At 44.8% G+C, this 18,226-nt stretch overlaps 1 protein-coding gene across 1 annotated transcript; it reads left to right on the top strand.

Annotated features, from left to right (window-relative positions):
* Positions 1 to 770: 770 nt before the first annotated feature.
* LOC121556672 (zinc finger protein 436-like) lies at positions 771 to 17,287 on the top strand. The gene is made up of 6 exons (XM_041870562.2): positions 771 to 980; positions 5,286 to 5,416; positions 5,616 to 5,780; positions 14,252 to 14,363; positions 14,560 to 14,651; positions 16,015 to 17,287. Exons 1-6 carry the CDS (start codon positions 908 to 910, stop codon positions 16,930 to 16,932), a joined length of 1,491 nt encoding a protein of 496 aa, XP_041726496.2. The 5' UTR covers positions 771 to 907; the 3' UTR covers positions 16,933 to 17,287.
* Positions 17,288 to 18,226: the final 939 nt, after the last annotated feature.

An 18,226-nucleotide genomic window follows, 5' to 3' on the forward strand; every position in this document is an offset into this window, starting at 1 on the left:
TCTGCGCTCTGGCACACTCAGACGAGAGTGCGCTGAAATCGGAGTAGATAGCCAGAGTGAATTTACGAACGCACCCTATGTTTGGGAATAGGTAGACGTTGCAATTGGAGGATGCATTTTATGCATATTCTATAAGCTATTAAATTGGCTACATCTGTCGTGACAAACATTGATTGAGGAAATTATGACGTCATTGGCATGATTTTGCGCTCCCTCACCTAAAAAAGATTGCACAACACCATTACTTGGACCCTTAACGTTTTTTCAACTGACTATCGTATTTGTTGATTTAATCGGACTTTATTCATATAATGAGTAATCCAGGAATGTCACGAGTTAAGTGACGAGAAAACTCGAGAAAACAGCAACTCTATAGATCGCAATGACACTCTAAGCAGTACAGTATTTCAAAGAACAGCGCGCATACCTTTTTAATTTAACCACACCAGTTGAGCTATGACGCCAACCAATAAGATCCTTTCTCTTTAGTGTAAACGGAAGTGACCAAAAACTATTTCCACGTTAGCGTTGTTATTTAGACGTTTATTGACACCATGGAACTAAAAATATCAGTCCTTTAACTGCATAGCGTCACTCACATACCCAATGTAGTTTTTAATTCGCGTTAGTGGCAGGACTTGGTTCATATATATTATCTAGGTAACGCTAACTAGGTAGCTGATCACGTTAGCTAACAATGGCTAACTGCAACGGTATGGTTCTTCACACTCAAATAGCCTCCATAATGGAGGTGCTAGCGAATGCAGCCGTGGCAGAGATCTGTAAACTCGTAGACGACGACTATGCAGTGTTTCGTTTGGAAATTTCTCAAAGCCAGAAAGAAAACGGGGCATTGCGGAGGAAGCTACAGGAACTGAAGGTGGCACGGGAGCGCGCAGATGTGACAATGCGAGAGCGCGCCCTCGCCAGTCACACCAGTAGTGTCAAGATCCTAGACCGGTACAGAAGAATGGCAAGAGGTATATTTTGCAGAAGGCTGTCGCCGTTCATAAAGTTAATTGCTTGTCGCCCTGTCCCCCCCTGCACATGTGTTCAGATGTTACCCAGAATTGGGTCTTGGTCAGTTTTTGGATGGTATGCAATAATTGAAATTCCCTGATTACTAGCTATCTGGTGCAAAGATTCAATATCATATTCTAAACAAATGCGCGCGACTTTTGGATGCAGATTGCGGATTAAAAGCAGGTCACCTTGCCAGAAGATACCGACCCTACCTTTACTGTTGTTTAAATTTTACCTTTATCCACACTGCTCCATCAAGAAGATTGAAATACTGCTAGTTTTCCCGGAAAACTGCCATTTGTCCTCATGCTAGCTAGCAATAGCCACTGCCACTGCAAAGAAATATGTGGACACCCCTTCAAATTAGCGGATTCGGCTATTTCAGCCACATAAGCTCACAGAATGGGACCACTGAGTGCTGAAGCGAGTAGAAATCGTCTGTCCTCGGTTGCAACACTCACTTCCGAGTTCCAAACTGCCTCTGGAAGCAACGTCAGCACAATAACTGTTCATCGGGAGCTTCATGAAATGGGTTTCCATGGCCGAGCAGCCACACACAAGCATAAGATCACCATGCGCAATGCCAAGCGTCGGCTGGAGTGGTGTAAAGCTCGCCGACATTGGACTCTGGAGCAGTGGAAACACGTTCTCTGGAGTGATGAATCACGCTTCACCATCTGGCAGTCCGATGGACTAATCTGGGTATGGCAGATGCCAGGAAAACGCTACCTACCCGAATGGAGAGTGCCAACTGTAAAGTTTGGTGGTGGAGGAATAATGGTCTGGGGCTGTTTTTCATGGTTTGGGCTAGGCCCCTTAGATCCAATGAAGGGAAATCTTAATGCTACAGCATACAATGACGTTCTAGACGATTCTGTGCTTCCGACTCTGTGGCAACAGTTTGGGGTAGGCCCTTTCCTGTTTCAGCATGACAATGCCCCCGTGCACAAAGCGAGGTCCATACAGAAATGGTTTGTCAATCGTTATGGAAGAACTTGACTGGCCTGCACAGAGCCCTGATCTCAACCCCATCGAACACCTTTGGGATGAATTGGAACACCGACTGCGACCCAGGCCTACTCGCCCAACATCAGTGCCCGACCTCACTAATGCTCTTGTGGCTGAATGGAAGCAAGTCCCTGCAGCAATGTTCCAACATCTAGTGGAAAGCCTTCCCAGAAGAGTGGAGGCTGTTATAGCAGCAAAGGGGGGACCAACTCCATATGAATGGCAATGATTTTGGAATGAGAGATTTGGAGCAGCTGTCCACATAGCTTTGGCCATGTAGTGTATCACAGCCATTTTGGAACGCTCGCTAGCATGAGGACGAAAATGGCAGTTTTTCAGGAAAACAAGCAGTATTTCAATCTTCTCGATGGAGCAGTGTGGATAAAGGTCAAATCTGGAGTACAGTGGCATAGCCCATCCCTATACGGTTGTAAATTTTTCGACCCATGTCTCGCGCCGGCTCCATGGTGTCTTAATGTAACCATGATTGGAGCCCCAAGAAAAGATTCAATAATCTCTACAAGCCAGAATGTTAAATAAAATGATATTTACCCTTACTTTACCGGTTATTCATGCTGTTGGTCCTTTTGGCGGTAGGAGCTGGAGATAGGGTATCCATAGGAAAGGGTTGTTTTTGCGGCGCTGGTAGGTTCTATCGTTTGTATTTTCAATCTTTTGACACGTATGTTGACCGAAGCACGTTTCCTCGCAATCAGCTGGAAGTGTTCGCCGTTCGGTTATGCTCTGCCATATTGTGCAAGTGTTTGTCAAGTGCGAATTGCATCAGTATTGAAAATTAATAAATTAAACAAACCGATATACAGACCAGCGTACTGAAGGTAGGGTTGATAACACTTCCCTGTGGATATTTTGTATCAGTTTACCTCCGACATGGTGACAAAATCAGCGGACAACAGGTAAAGTAAGTTGAAATGAAGTTTGTTCAACATTCTGACTTGTAATGGGACTGTTAGGGAATGCTGAGCCTACATGTTAGAGACGAGTGTGTAAATATTTCACTCTCAGATTCTAAAAGAGGCTATTGTAACCAGAGCCATATATTTTTGGGTTGTCCATCCGACGAACCATCAAACATGCAAAGCGTCAATACAGGACTAAGATCGAATCGTACTACACCGGCTCCGACGCTCGTCGGATATGGCAGGGCTTGCAAACTATTACAGACTACAAAGGGAAGCACAGCCGCGAGCTGCCCAGTGACACGAGCCTACCAGACGAGCTAAATTACTTCTATGTTCGCTTCGAGGCAAGTGACACTGAAACATGCATGAGAGCACCAGCTGTTCCGGACGACTGTGTGATCACGCTCTCCGTAGCCGATATGAGTAAGACCTTTAAACAGGTCAACATTCACAAGGCCACAGGGCCAGACGGATTACCAGGACGTGTACTCCGAGCATGCGCTGACCAACTGGCAAGTGTCTTCACTGACAACCTCTCCCTGACTGAGTCTGTAATACCAACATGTTTCAAGCAGACCACCATAGTCCCTGTGCCCAAGAACACTAAGGTAACCTGCCTAAATGACTACCGACCCGTAGCACTCACGTCTGTAGCCATGAAGTGCTTTGAAAGGCTGGTCATGGCTCACATCAACACCATTATCCCAGAAACCCTAGACCCACTCTAATTTGCATAACGCCCCAACAGATCCACAGATGATGCAATCTCTATTGCACTCCACACTGCCCTTTCCCACCTGGACAAAAGGAACACCTATGTGAGAATGCTATTCATTGACTACAGCTCAGTATTCAACACCATAGTGCTCTCAAAGCTCATCACTAAGCTAAGGACCCTGGGACTAAACACCTCCCTCTGCAACTGGATCCTGGACTTCCTGACGGGCCGCCCCCAGGTGGTAAGGGTAGGTAACAACACATCCGCCACACTGATCCTCAACACGGGGGCCCCTCAGGGGTGCGTGCTCAGTCCCCTCCTGTACTCCCTGTTCACTCGTGACTGCATGGCCAGGCACGACTCCAACACCATCATTAAGTTTGCCGATGACATAACAGTGGTAGGCCTGATCACCGACAATGACAAGACAGCCTATAGGGAGGAGGTCAGAGACACAGACTGATCTGTCTAGAGGGGACTGGAACCGGTACAGTAGTAGTGTATACCCTCTCCCTCAACATGATCAAGACAAAGATGATTGTGGACTACAGGAAAAGAAGAGGACCGCGCACACCCCCATTCTCATCGACAGGGCTGTAGTGGAGAAGGTTGAGAGCTTCAAGTTCCTTGGTGTCCACATCACCAACAAACTAACACGGTCCAAGCACACCAAGACAGTCGTGAAGAGGGCACGACAAAACCTATTCCCCCTAAGGAGACTGAAAAGATTTGGCATGGGTCCTCAGATCCTCAAAAGTTTCTACAGCTGCACCATCGAGAGCATCCTGACTGGTTGCATCACTGCCTGGTATGGCAACTGCTCGGCCTCCGACCGCAAGGTACTACAGAGGGTAGTGCGTATGGCCCAGTACATCACAGGGGCCAAGCTTTATACCAGGTCCTGGATGGCAGGACGCTTGGCCCCAGTGATGTACTGGGCCATACGCACTACCCTCTGTAGTGCCTTGCGGTCGGAGGCCGAGCAGTTGCCATACCAGGCAGTGATGCAACCAGTCAAGATGCTCTCGATGGTGCAGCTGTAGAAACCACTGTCAAAGACTCCAGCCACCCTAGTCATAGACTGTTCTCTCTGCTAACGCACGGCAAGCGGTACCGGAGTGCCAAGTCTAGGTCCAAGAGCTTCCACCCCCAAGCCATAAGACTCCTGAACATCTAATCAAATGACTACCCAGACTCTTATCCAGAGCGACTTACAGGAGCAATTAGGGTTAAGTGCCTTGCTCAAGGGCACATCGACAGATTTTTCACCTAGTCGGCTCGGGGATTAGAACCAGCGACCTTTCGGTTACTGGCACAACGCTCTTAACCGCTAAGCTACCTGCCGCCCCTAAAACAGCATTGTAAGTAAGCATTTCACTGTAAGATCTACACCTGTTGTATTCGGCGCATGTGACTTAAAATTTGATTTGATATGCTTACAATGTTATGTTAAGCAGGACTTTCATACAAACCTTAAAATGAGAACTCCCCCGTGTTCTGCAACCAAATCGCCCTCATGCGGCAGTGTTTGCAAACACAGAAAAGGGTCTATACCGTTGAGCAGACAGTAGCCAACATAACAACCTATTTTTTTCCCCCAATCACTTTCTCAGGTGAAGGACATCTCACTGTAGGCCACAGGAGCTTTGTGAAGCCAGTGAAGCACAATTCATGGAGATATGACCAACCAATTACTGTTGATGAGGGGAGTGGAACCTCAACCCAGCACGTTATCATGATAGAGGTTAGTGTAATAGTGTTGCATAAAAATTACAGTTACTTTGTAAATCTAATGTGGCCCGTTTATTTCAGAAAGGCTCCCCTCAGCTATTCACTTGCTTACATGTACATCTGCCATAGGGGAGCTTGTGAAACTTCCCTACGACATTGTTATCCAATTCTACTCATGTACCTGTAATAACCTCCTCTCTTCTTTGTGTCAGTCTGCAGATGCAGAGGCTGCAGGTCCAGGGGTCAAGCAGGAGATGTCTGAAGGAGAGGAGGACCCATGGCACAGCAGAGACATCCAGACTGTAGCGCCCTCTGTAGCCACGGAGAACCCCACCACCACCCCAGCGCCGCCCAGGACCCGAAGCAGCATCACTGAGGTCAGTGGAACGCAGAACTCCGTCCTCAAGCCAGAGACAGACACCAAGACTTTAACAGAAAGGCTCTTACCCACAGGATCTGACCACAGAGCAGACCCAGAGAGACTGGGATTGGGGACACTGGGCTGTCCTCCTGCTCCCGGTTCAGAGTACTTACCCGTATTTCACCAGAGCCAGAGGACGGTTCATTCCCGTGGAGATGGTGATGCGTTAGACACTGGCGGTTTACCGTCTTGTTCTTACGCTACAGAGATGGACCCTGGCAACATGCCCTTGGGTTTAGAGACACAGACTGATCTGTCTAGAGGGGACTGGAACCGGTACAGTAGTAGTGTATACTCTGAAGGGTGCTTAGATAAGAAAGGGGAGGTTATAGTCGTAGATGAGGTGACTGTGAAAGTGGAGGGCGACGCTTCTCCCACATGGAATGCAGATAGTCACCTAGGAGACGGACACTCACAGGGCACAGATTTCTTAGATTACAGGGAAAGCTTAGAGACAAATCCAAATGTCGTGACCCACTCTCCTATACACGCGTTCAGGATCGTGACCCAGTGTCCACATCGGTGGGGCCTTCCGATTCACACGGCCGCATACTTTTCGATCAGGTATTGGCCCCAAACGACAGGGCTAGAGCCCAGGCTCAGGGAGGGAGCCACGTCAGGCAATAATAAAGAGAAACGGTTCCTCTGCATGTTCTGTAACAAAGGCTTCAGCTGCCTCCAGAAGGTGGAGATCCACCAGAAGGTCCACACAGGGGTGAAACCCTTCAGCTGTACCCAGTGTAACATGCGCTTTGCCCAGGCTCGTGACCTGAAGAGGCACCAGAGAGTCCACACAGGTGAGAAACCCTACAGCTGCCCCCAGTGTAAGAAGAGGTTCTCCCGCCAGGACCATCTGAAGATGCACCTGAAAGTCCATACGGGAGAAAGGCCATTTGCCTGTACGCACTGTGGGAAGAGATTCTCAGAGAGGAGCTACCTCAGGATACACCAGCAAAAAAAACATTCCACTCTATAACATAAAAGTAACCATTCCACTCGACAACTTAGTTCAAACCCTGCATTACAGAGAAAGATTAATTTTCATTGTTGTCAGCAGAATAGATCCATAGATGCGTTTGGAATAATGAGAATATATCAGTGTTGAATATTCCTGGGTAGAATATTGCATCCAGACATTGAGTGATATGTAAGCCTACAAAGTCTGTTATATATTGTGTTTGTACTGTGTAGGCTATATGATGTTCACAAATGTCTATTTCATTACTTCCATTCAACTATTTTATTCGAGAAAATGAATGCAATTCATCAAGTTCATGCAGATTGTTAGTTGAGACGTATGTGTGGTTTTCATATGGTGTATTTAACACTTGTTTATGTTTAATAAACACAAAATGGGACTTTTCATTCGAAGACTTTCATTGAGACTCTCTTTAATATACATCACATCTGATCTCACCCTATTCTGAAATTTCCATCCCCAACTATAACATTTTCCGTCTAGATAGAACTGCCAAAGGGGGTGGAGTTGCAATCTACTGTAGAGATAGCCTGCAGAGCTCTATCATACTATCCAGGTCTGTGCCCAAACAGTTTGAGCTTCTACTTCTAAAAATCCACCTTTCCAGAAATAAGTCTCTCACTGTTGCCGCTTGCTACAGCCCCCCTCAGCCCCCAGCTGTGCCCTGGATACCATATGTGAATTGATTGCCCCCCATTTATCCTCAGAGTTCGTACTGCTTGGTGACCTAAATTGGGATATGCTTAACACCCCGGCCATCCTACAATCCAAACTAGATGCCCTCAATCTCACACAAATTATCAACGAACCTACCAGGTACAACCCTAAATCCGTAAACATGGGTACCCTCATAGATATCATCCTGACTAACTTACCCTCTAAATACACCTCCGCTGTCTTCAACCAGGATCTCAGCGATCACTGCCTTATTGCCTGCGTCCGTAACGGGTCCGCGGTCAAACGACCACCCCTCATCACTGTCAAACGCTCCCTAAAACACTTTAGCGAGCAGGCCTTCCCTAATTGACCTGGCCCAGGTATCCTGGATGGATATAGATCTCATTCCGTCAGTAGAGGATGCCTGGTTGTTCTTTAAAAGTAATTTCCTCTCAATCTTAAATAAACATGCCCCATTCAAAAAATACAGAACTAAGAACAGATATAGCCCCTGGTTCTCCTCAGACTTGACTGCCCTTCACCAGCACAAAAACATCCTGTGGCGTACTGCATTAGCATCAAATAGCCCCCGTGATATGCAACTTTTCAGGGAAGTTAGGAACCAATATACACAAGCAGTCAGGAAAGCAAAGGCTAACTTTTTCAAACAGAAATTTGCATCCTATAGCACTAACTCCAAAATGTTTTGGGACACTGTAAAGTCCATGGAGAATAAGAGCACTTCCTCCCAGCTGCCCACTGCACTGAGGCTAGGAAACACTATCACCACCGATAAATCTACAATAATCGAGAATTTCAACAAGCATTTTGCTACGGCTGGCCATGCTTTCCACCTGGCTACCACTACCCCGGCCATCAACTCTGCACCCTCCGCTGCAACTTGCCCATGCCCCCCCCCGCTTCTTCTTCACACAAATTCAGACAGCTGATGTTCTGAAAGAGCTGCAAAATCTGGACCCCTACAAATCAGCTGGGCTAGACAATCTGGACCCTTTCTTTCTAAAACTAGCCGCAGAAATTGTCGCAACCCCTATTACTAGCCTGTTCAACCTCTCTTTCGTAACGTCTGAGATCCCCAGAGATTGGAAAGCTGCCGCGGTCATCCCCCCTCTTCAAAGGGGGTGACACTCTAGATCCAAACTGTTACAGACCTATATCCATCCTGCCCTGCCTTTCGAAAGTATTTGAAAGCCAAGTTAACAAACAGATCACCAACCATTTCGAATCCCACCGTACCTTCTCCGCTATGCAATCCGGTTTCCGAGCTGGTCATGGGTGCACTTCAGCCATGCTCAAGGTCCTTAACGATATTATAACCGCGATCGATAATAGACAGTACTGTGCAGCCGTCTTCATCGACCTGGCCAAGGCTTTCGACTCTGTCAACCACCGCATTCTTATTGGCAGACTAAATAGCCTTGGTTTCTCAAATGACTGCCTCGCCTGGTTCACCAACTACTTCTCAGATAGAGTTCAATGTGTGAAATCGGAGGGCCTGTTGTCTGGACCTATGGCAGTCTCTATGGGGGTGCCACAGGGTTCAATTCTTGGGCCGACTCTTTTCTCCGTGTATATCAATGATGTCGCTCTGGCTGCTGGTGACTCTCAGATCCACCTCTACGCAGACGACACCATTTTGTATACATCTGGCCCTTCATTGGACACTGTGTTAACAAACCTCCAAACGAGCTTCAATGCCATACAACACTCCTTCAGTAGCCTTTAACTGCTCTTAAACACTAGTAAAACTAAATGCATGCTCTTCAATCGAACGCTGCTGGCACCCGCCCACCCGACTAGAATCACCACTCTCGACGGGTCTGACCTAGAGTATGTGGACAACTACAAATACCTAGGTGTCTGGTTAGACTGTAAACTCTCCTTCCAGACTCACATTAAGAATCTCAAATCCAAAGTTAAATCTAGAATCAGCTTCCTATTTCGCAACAAAGCCTCCTTCACTCATGCTGCCAAACATGCCCTCGTAAAACTGACTATCCTACCGATCCTTGACTTCGGCGATGTCATTTACAAAATAGCCTCCAACACTCTACTCAGCAAATTGGATGTAGTCTAACACAGTGCCATCCGTTTTGTCTCCAAAGCCCCATACACTACCCACCACTGTGACCTGTACGCTCTTGTTGGCTGGTCCTCACTACATGTTCGTCAGTCAAACCCACTGGCTCCAGGCCATCTATAAATCACTGCTAGGCAAATCCCCGCCTTATCTTAGCTCATTGGTCACCATAGCAGCACCCACCCGTAGTCTGCGCTCCAGCAGGTATATCTCACTGGTCATTCCCAAAGCCAACACCTCCTTTGGCCGCCATTCCTTCCAGTTCTCTGCTGCCAATGACTGGAACGAATTGCAAAAATCTCTGAAGCTGGAGACTCTTATCTCCCTCACTAACTTTAAGCATCAGTTGTCAGAGCACCTTACCGATCACTGCATATGTACACAGCCCATCTGAAATTAGCCCACCCAACTACCTCATCCCTATATTGTTATTTATTTTGCTCTTTTGCACCCCAGTATCTCTATTTGCACATAATCTCTTGCACATCTAGCATTCCAGTGTTAATACTAATTGTAATTATTTTGCACTATAGCCTATTTATTGCCTTACCTCCATAACTTGCTACATTTGCACACACTGTATATATATTTTCTGTTGTATTTTATGACCTTATGTTTTCTTTACCCCATATGTAACTCTGTGTTGTTGTTTTTATCGCACTGCTTTGCTTTATCTTGGCCAGGTCGCAGTTGTAAATGAGAACTTGTTCTCAACTGGCTTACCTGGTTAAATAAAGGTTAAATAAAAAAAATATATATATATATACACACGACAGCGCTTTATAACCAATATACACTTACTAAATATACCTACACATACCCACACACTAACAAACACCTACTGTACACGTCAATAGTTTAGTCGGGTTTGTCTGACTTTTGACAGCAGACTTATTTTTACCCACATCATATTTATGTCCCATAATGGGTTTAAAAAGAATGAAGTCATTCTGTAACTACAGTGTAGGACTCAAACTTAGTGGGGAACATAAGCAACAATTTAAATTTAATTAGTTTCTGCGGCTGAAAATGCATATCAGCCAATTAAAATGTTTGATTTGCAGGACACAAAACGCTAAATTGTAGCTGGTCTCATCAGATTATATCCTGGAACAAGTTCTGCATCAGCCAATTAAAATCGTCGACGTAGTTGGACGTGTTCCAACACTTGTTCATGATAGTGTCCTTAACATACCTCAGTCCAACCGCATGCTCTGATCATCAAAGCAACTATCACGTGTATTTGACTGACTGGTGAAATTGCTCTCTCTTTAAATGACCTAGTCTGCGTAATTGACGCAGATTGTGGCAAGGCTTCGAATCTCAAATGAGGCCCCCCCCCCCCCTTTTTAAATGTAGATTTACATGTAGTGTGTTGAAAAGGGACGTAGCCTACAGCCAACAGCTTGAAAATAAAGATTAAGAATGTATTTAATAAGGAGCTACCTCTTTTAAGCCTTGCACACAAACACACTGCTATTTGTGCGTCTAACTTTCTTAGTCATCATTATTCATGATTCATTCAGGATTATCCGTAATCATGGTAGCATCCACATTAATGTAGAAGTGTTTAGAAACATATTCTATTCTTATTTACAATAAAAGTTACTCAAATGACACAATACATTATTTAACATTAATTTCTATTGGCCACAAAATAATCTGAAACACAACCAAAATAAACAGCAACGCATCCAACACGTTTGTAGTGTCACAAGCTTGATGTAATCATTGCGTGCTAGGAATATGGGACCAAATACTCAACTTTTGAATACTTTAATACACATAAATTAATTTGTCCCAATACTTTTGGTCCCCTAAAATGAGGGGACTATGTACAAAAGGTGCTGTAATTTCTAAACGGTTTACCCGATATGGATGACAATAACCTTAAATAAAATCTGACAGTCTTCACTTTAACCTCAGTCATGTGGTCAGGTGCCACAAAGGGAGACAATTCGGAAAATTACAATTGGCTCAGAACAGGGCAGCACGGCTGGCCATTAAATGTATACGGAGAGCAAACATTAATAATATGCATGTCAATCTCTCATGGCTCAAAGTGGAGGAGAGATTGACTTCATCACTACTTGTTTTTGTAAGAAGTGTTGACATGCTGAATGCACCGAGGTGTCTGTTTAAACTACTAGCACACAGCTCAGGCACCCATGCATACCCCACAAGACATGCCACCAAAGGTCTCTCTTCACAGTCCCCAAGTCCAGAACAGACTATGGGAGGCGCACAGCACTACATAGAGCCATGGCTACATGGTACTCTATTCCACATCAGGTAACTGATGCAAGCAGTAGAATCAGATTTTTTAAAAACAGATAAAAATACACCTTATGGAACAGCGGGGACTGTGAAGAGACACACATACATGGATGTTGTATTGTAAATATGTGATAGTGGAGTAGTGGCCTGAGGGAACACACTAAATGTACTGGGTAAAGGGTTATGAAATGTAATGTAATATTAAAAATGGTATATATCTGCCTTAATGTTGCTGGACTCCAGGAAGAGTAGATGCTGCCTTGGCAAGAACTAATGGAGATCCATAATAAATACAAATAGTCATTGTATAATTTCAAATCCATAGTGCTGGAGTACAGAGTCAAAACAACAAAACATGTGTCACTGTCCAAATACTTTTGGAGCTCAATGTACTTCAGGGAAGAGTCTGATGCCATCCCAGCTCCCCCGTCCCTCTACTCTCACCAATAACCACCATTGGAACTTACCTATAATGGCAAACAAGGCATAATAATGAATTGACCTCCTCTTCTAATTTTTCCAGAACTCTTTTTCATTTTACAGCAGGTTTGCAAGTCACAAAAATAAAAATTACATTGTGGTATAGATAAATCCTAAATCCCTCTTTTCCAAGCCAAGCTTGTCCCTCTCCACCTCTCTCCCACTGCCCCCCCCACCCAAGCCAAGCTTGTCACAACCTCCTGTCTTTTTCCACCCTCCCTACTTCTCACACACATTTACATACATCGACTTACTCATCCATTCTCCTTCATTCACATATACTCTATGCATCCACACACCCATTCTCTCCCTCCCACACATTAATTAACCCTTCTTCACACTCCCATTCATATGAACAGACACACACACATCCATCCATAGAACAGTTGGTTCCACTTCATGTGAAGGCTTCATTAAGCATTCAAATAGGCTTCATAAGCACTGCATAAATGGGCCACAAATCATATTTTAACCGTATTTCATGCAGTATAAATGTCACACAGTTATGCCACATTATTAATATTTATAGAGCATGATATACGGTTATAAATGATTTGTGAAGCATCTATGTAGTGTTATGACGCCTATATGAAGGCTTTAAGCCTTCATAAGATGCACTTTAAAAAAAGCGGGACCAAATTGTTATTGACATACATGCTATATTTCCTATTTTGTAGCCCAATGGCTACTTCTATCGTTACTTCCTAGAGAAGAACAGTTACTTGGGGAAAGTAGATTATAGTTTGTATTGGGGGGAGGGGGAAAGAATATTATCTCAATTTACGATAAGTTGATCATAGGCATCACTGTATGTAGCCTAGTGCGCTCTGTTTTTTCCTACTTCGTTCTCTTCTCAGAACAGGGGGCTCTCCTTCTTCAACTGGAAAGGTTTATTGTAGCTTGATTAGGGTTCATCGGCACTTGTGAATTCCATTCTTTGCATTCCCTTCCATACCCACAGCACTGCCGGGAAGCGTAGTTGAGATTTGATTCCTTTTTTCTCCAGTGACTGTCTGATCGGAATGTATTCCTTGCGTTTTCTCAGCCTAGCAGACAGGTCCTAGACGAATCGAATGGACTGGCTGTGGATTTTGATCTCCTTTTCCCCCTGTGCTTTCAGAATGTTGACTTTGGTCTGATAGTAGCGTTCTTCCTTTTTCCTCGTCTTCTGGTAAGAACAACATTCTCATGTTTTGTCTCATTCTGTTTTTTTGCTGGTCCAATTCATCTTCTAAAGTTTGCAACTTTGTTTCCAGCAGGCTCATTTTTTGTCTTGTTCTTTCATGCACACGCCTTGTATGTGCATGTCTGACACAATAGACTTTATTTTCGAACAAATCTACTTTTTTAACAACAGTTTTCTTTGGTGTGCGTTGAGAGCATTTTAGCTATGTTTTCCTGGATATGCTTTAGCTGTTCATTACTCTCGTTTGCGTCTCCTAGTTGCTCATCTTTTCCTCTGGGGGAAGGAATGGCTTGTTGGATTCATGTCGCCGCGCCGCTTTACCAACTGATTGGTTTACTGTTGTACATAACTGATCGCTCACTCTTTCCCAGTCGCTTGGGGATATATTGATCTATTTGATTTTAGAGGCTTAGTTAAAACTTTGTTGCCTGGCTTCTACATAGAACCACAGTTCTGCGTCCTATCGGTACGTGCATGTGCCTCAATTACCTCGTATCGAGAGTTTGAGTTCTAACATGTAAACTAAGAACCTCATTTATATTTTTCCCATAAAAGCACACGGATGTGTGTGAAACAGACAAACAAAAATGTGGAATTTTGTCATATATGCAAAAACGTGAGAACTACAGTCTGAATGGTATTAGGTCAGGGGCAAATCCCTCATTGGCCAATCAGAACATGCTCCATAACAGGGTGCTCATATCAGATTTCTTGATCCAACATCCTCTCACTCTGCATCTCTTACAGTCAGTAGACATGGAGGATGGGAAGCCTGATCTGCTGCTGGTCAAAGAGGAGACAATAGAAGACGGACCAGAGAGCACTGACCTTCTGAGTGAACTAAAGATGGGGGAGCAAGGTAAGGGAGAAATACATATAGCCTACATACAGTAATAGATCTTCAATTTCATAAAATGAAATCAATACAACTTATGTTTGCATACAAAAACACACATTATAATGTATGAACTTAACCAGGTAATTGATGAAAAAAACTCCATATGTAGAGTTCCCTGCCATGTTTTTAAAGTCTATTTTGTAACCTCTTCCTGCAGGTGGTTGGCTGGAGGCTAACAGAGGAGACTGGGCGGCCATCTTGGATTCCCAGACCGGTGCAGCAAAGAGCCCAGAGGAAAACATAGTGGAGGTCAGTGGATGGGACAGCATCCTCAACTCTGGGCTGGGGAACAACACTGTTAACCACAACCAGAAACAGACAGTCGAACACATGACAACAGACTGGCTGAGACCAGGGCGATGCATAGATTTGGTCTGCGGGGTCGGGGAGGTGTCGGTATGTAGCAGAAGAGAACAGACACAGACTCCGCTAGCAATGCTCCATCCTGCTCCTATAGTTGTTTTTCAGAGAGACTGATTGCACCTCAGGTTGACCCCCTAACAGGTGATGCCTTCAGCCTGCCTTCTATAGGATATATCAACGGGAACATGGACCCTGTGACAACACTGACACTCCCTGTCTTCGTCCTCCACACACTCTCCTAATGTTAAACCAGACCTCAGACAATGCCAGTGCCTCAACACTAAATGGCTACACAAGCCCGTTGACAAACGACAGTAGTAGTAGTAACGCTATCAGTAGATCCGGTGGCAAAGAGAAGCACTTCCAGTGTTTGTTCTGTGGGTAAGCCTTCAGTTTCCCCAAACAGGTGGAGATCCACCAGATGATGCACATGAGGGAGAAACCATTCGGCTGCCATCTGTGCCAGACCAGGTTCTCCCACTCGTTCAACCTGAAGAGGCACCATAGGGTCCACACAGGGGAGAAATCATACTGCTACCACAAGTGTGAGAAGAGGTTCTCCCACCAGCACCAGCTGAAGGTCCAAATGGGAGAGAGGCCGTTCGCCTGTACGCACTGCGGGAAGAGGTTCTCAGAGGAGCTACCTCAGGATACACCAGCAGAAAATGCACATGGCCTATGTATAGTTGGTGATGATGGTTGGTGTGATGGTGTCTGTAAAAATGCTTCACTGATGAAGAGTGACAACTATGTCCCTTTAGGTTGATACAGGTGTTTTATAGTGAGATAAGGATAGTCAGTGCCTTAATTGACAGGAAGTAGTAAATCTGTGTGTAATGTTGAACCTTTTCCAAAGTATTCCAAAATTCATTTAATAATCAAATCGAGGGTACCAGATTTACAGAAAAGGTAAAGTGTTACCATAGTGAGAAAGGTTATTCTACTCGTCACATATCGTTTTGTGCAATAAAAGTACTGTACTTCACGTTAAATTAAATACAATATTGAATCTGTGCTGACTGACTGACTTATTATTTTTTTTATCATTGCAGGGACTGAGTTTCAACACATATGTACATGTCTTTAAATAATAAACTATAATGGCTCCATATTGTTAGGTACTTGAATTACAGTGTTAGAGATGGGCTTGACTGTGGTTAACATTTTATATCTTGTCATGTTTCTGTGTGTACAGCAAAGAGTTTATAATATAAACCTTTATGTTTTTCTGTACAATATTTGTTTGCAGTCTGCAGTCCATGAAGACCTGCTGATATCTAGTGTTACTGGTGGGAGAGAGTGGACCTCTGAAGCGGCTGGTTACAAACCCTGGCCCCGGATCAGGCCCCTGGATCAGGAGCCATCACTCTTCCTTCCCGAGTCGGAACCAGGACCCAACCGCGAGGGACAGAGACTCCACCACATAGAACACAATCAGTGTACAGGTGGACTGAATCAGAGTGACAGAGGCTCCAGTCAGGGATCCAGTCTGCAGCCCAGACCCTTCTCTTCACAGACTCAGTGCAGGGATGAAGCAGGGCCTGGGGCTGATAGAGATAGACCCTCCTGTTCCTATGATACAAACACCACAGTATCCATGATGAACAGAGCAGGTTACACTGGGCTTCAACCTTCACAGAGAGTGGTGGGAGACTCCCCTGATGGGAATCTAACAGGAAGTCTGTCTTCTCCTTCAGGATCTAATCTAATGCCTAGTGAATGGGTTCATAGAAAGCCTGGACCTGGGTCTAGCCTTCCTCAGTTACCTCATGGTTACCCCACGAATATAGACAGGGTCAGGATGGGTGTTCAACACGAGAGGTACCTAGCCTATAACACAGCACACAATCCCAACAACACCCAAACAATGGCTAGAGGTCAAGGAGGGAGCTCAAAGACTAACCACCTGAGAGTGGTGGCTCCTGCTTCTACGTCCTCTGGTGTTATTGGGTCAGAACATGGGAGGCCGAGCATTAGGATGGATGCAGACAAGCCGTACGCCTGCCCCACATGTGGGAAGCGTTTCGCTAAGGCTAAATATGTGAAGCAGCACCAGACCATTCACACCAAGGAGAGGCCCTTTAAGTGCAAACTATGTTACAAGAGCTTCTCCTTCCTGAGTATCCTTATCAGACATAGGAGTGTCCACAATGGGAAGAAATCGTAGCAGTGTGGCTTGAGTTTTACGCAGGGGATATCTGGGAACCATTCTTTAGCTGACATATTGTAGTTATCATGTGAAGTGTCTTTGGGTAAGACGTTTTTTGGATGACTAAATTGAGCATCTGTGCACGCTCACATTCTCACGATACAGACTTATTGTTTGGTGTGCTGGCATAGCCAAAACACTGTCATTGAAGTGTAACTATATTCACCCTCTGAATTTGGTTTTGCCTATGTTCTGTTCATAACAAATATAATGTCCCTCTTTTTGATAACACCTTTATAACACCCCCCACCCAACACTATTTGGCATAATCAGGTGGTACCTGTTCCTTTATGTACAAAAAATTAGGTGATCAAATCTGTTAATGCGGAATCATGTAGTCCTTTTGATATGTTCTTTTTATTTGCTTGTTTATCATTTAGAATAAACATTTGTCTTAGTTTCCTTGGCTTCCTTTGAACCTATAGGCCAAAATATTTCACCGGATGTATAAATGTGAAGCATCTGTTTGGCGTTTCCACTCACTACCAAATATGGTGATGAGAGGAAGCCCAGTGGCCAGCAGTGGGAGAAGATGGAGCGAGATGGATTTTGGCCAACATTCTGTTAATTTTTTAATCAATGAAACATTTGATCTCAATACAGTTTTCTGCTTTCAAAAACTATAATCTGTTACGAAGTTTGGCAGACTTTACCCTTTGCCAAAGTAAAAAAAAAAAAGCGTTCTTTGGAAGGAGTACACGGGCGATTTGAGTTATTGTGTGTGTGTTTTTAGAGTGCGTGTGTTAGTGTGTGTGCGCATCTCTTCACAGTCCGCGTTGTGCCGTGAGGTGTTTTGTCTTCTTTTAAAATCTGATTTTACAGCTTTCCTGGCATGAATTCTACAAGGTATGGCGTGTGCCAGGAAAAAACACTGCTGCCACCAGCCTGTACTGTTGACACCAGGCAGGATGGGGCCATGGTCTCATGCTGCTTACGCCAAATCCTGACTCTACCATCAGCATGGCGAAACAGGAACCGGGATTCTGCTGCAATAGCCCATCCGTGACAAGGACCGACGAGTTGTGTGTTCCGAGATGCCGTTCTGCACACCACTGCTGTACTGTGCCAGTATTTGCCTGTTTGTGGCCCACCTGTTAGCTTGCACGATTCTTGCAATTCTCCTTCGACCTCTCTCATCAACGAGCTGTTTTCGCCTACAGGACTGCCGCTGACTCGATGTGTTTTGTTTGTCGCACTATTCTCGGTAAACCCTAGACACTGTCGTGCATGAAAAGCCCAAGAAGCTGGCCGT

Source organism: Coregonus clupeaformis, unplaced genomic scaffold (assembly GCF_020615455.1).
Source record: "Coregonus clupeaformis isolate EN_2021a unplaced genomic scaffold, ASM2061545v1 scaf0710, whole genome shotgun sequence".
Classification (NCBI taxonomy): Eukaryota; Metazoa; Chordata; class Actinopteri; order Salmoniformes; family Salmonidae; genus Coregonus; species Coregonus clupeaformis.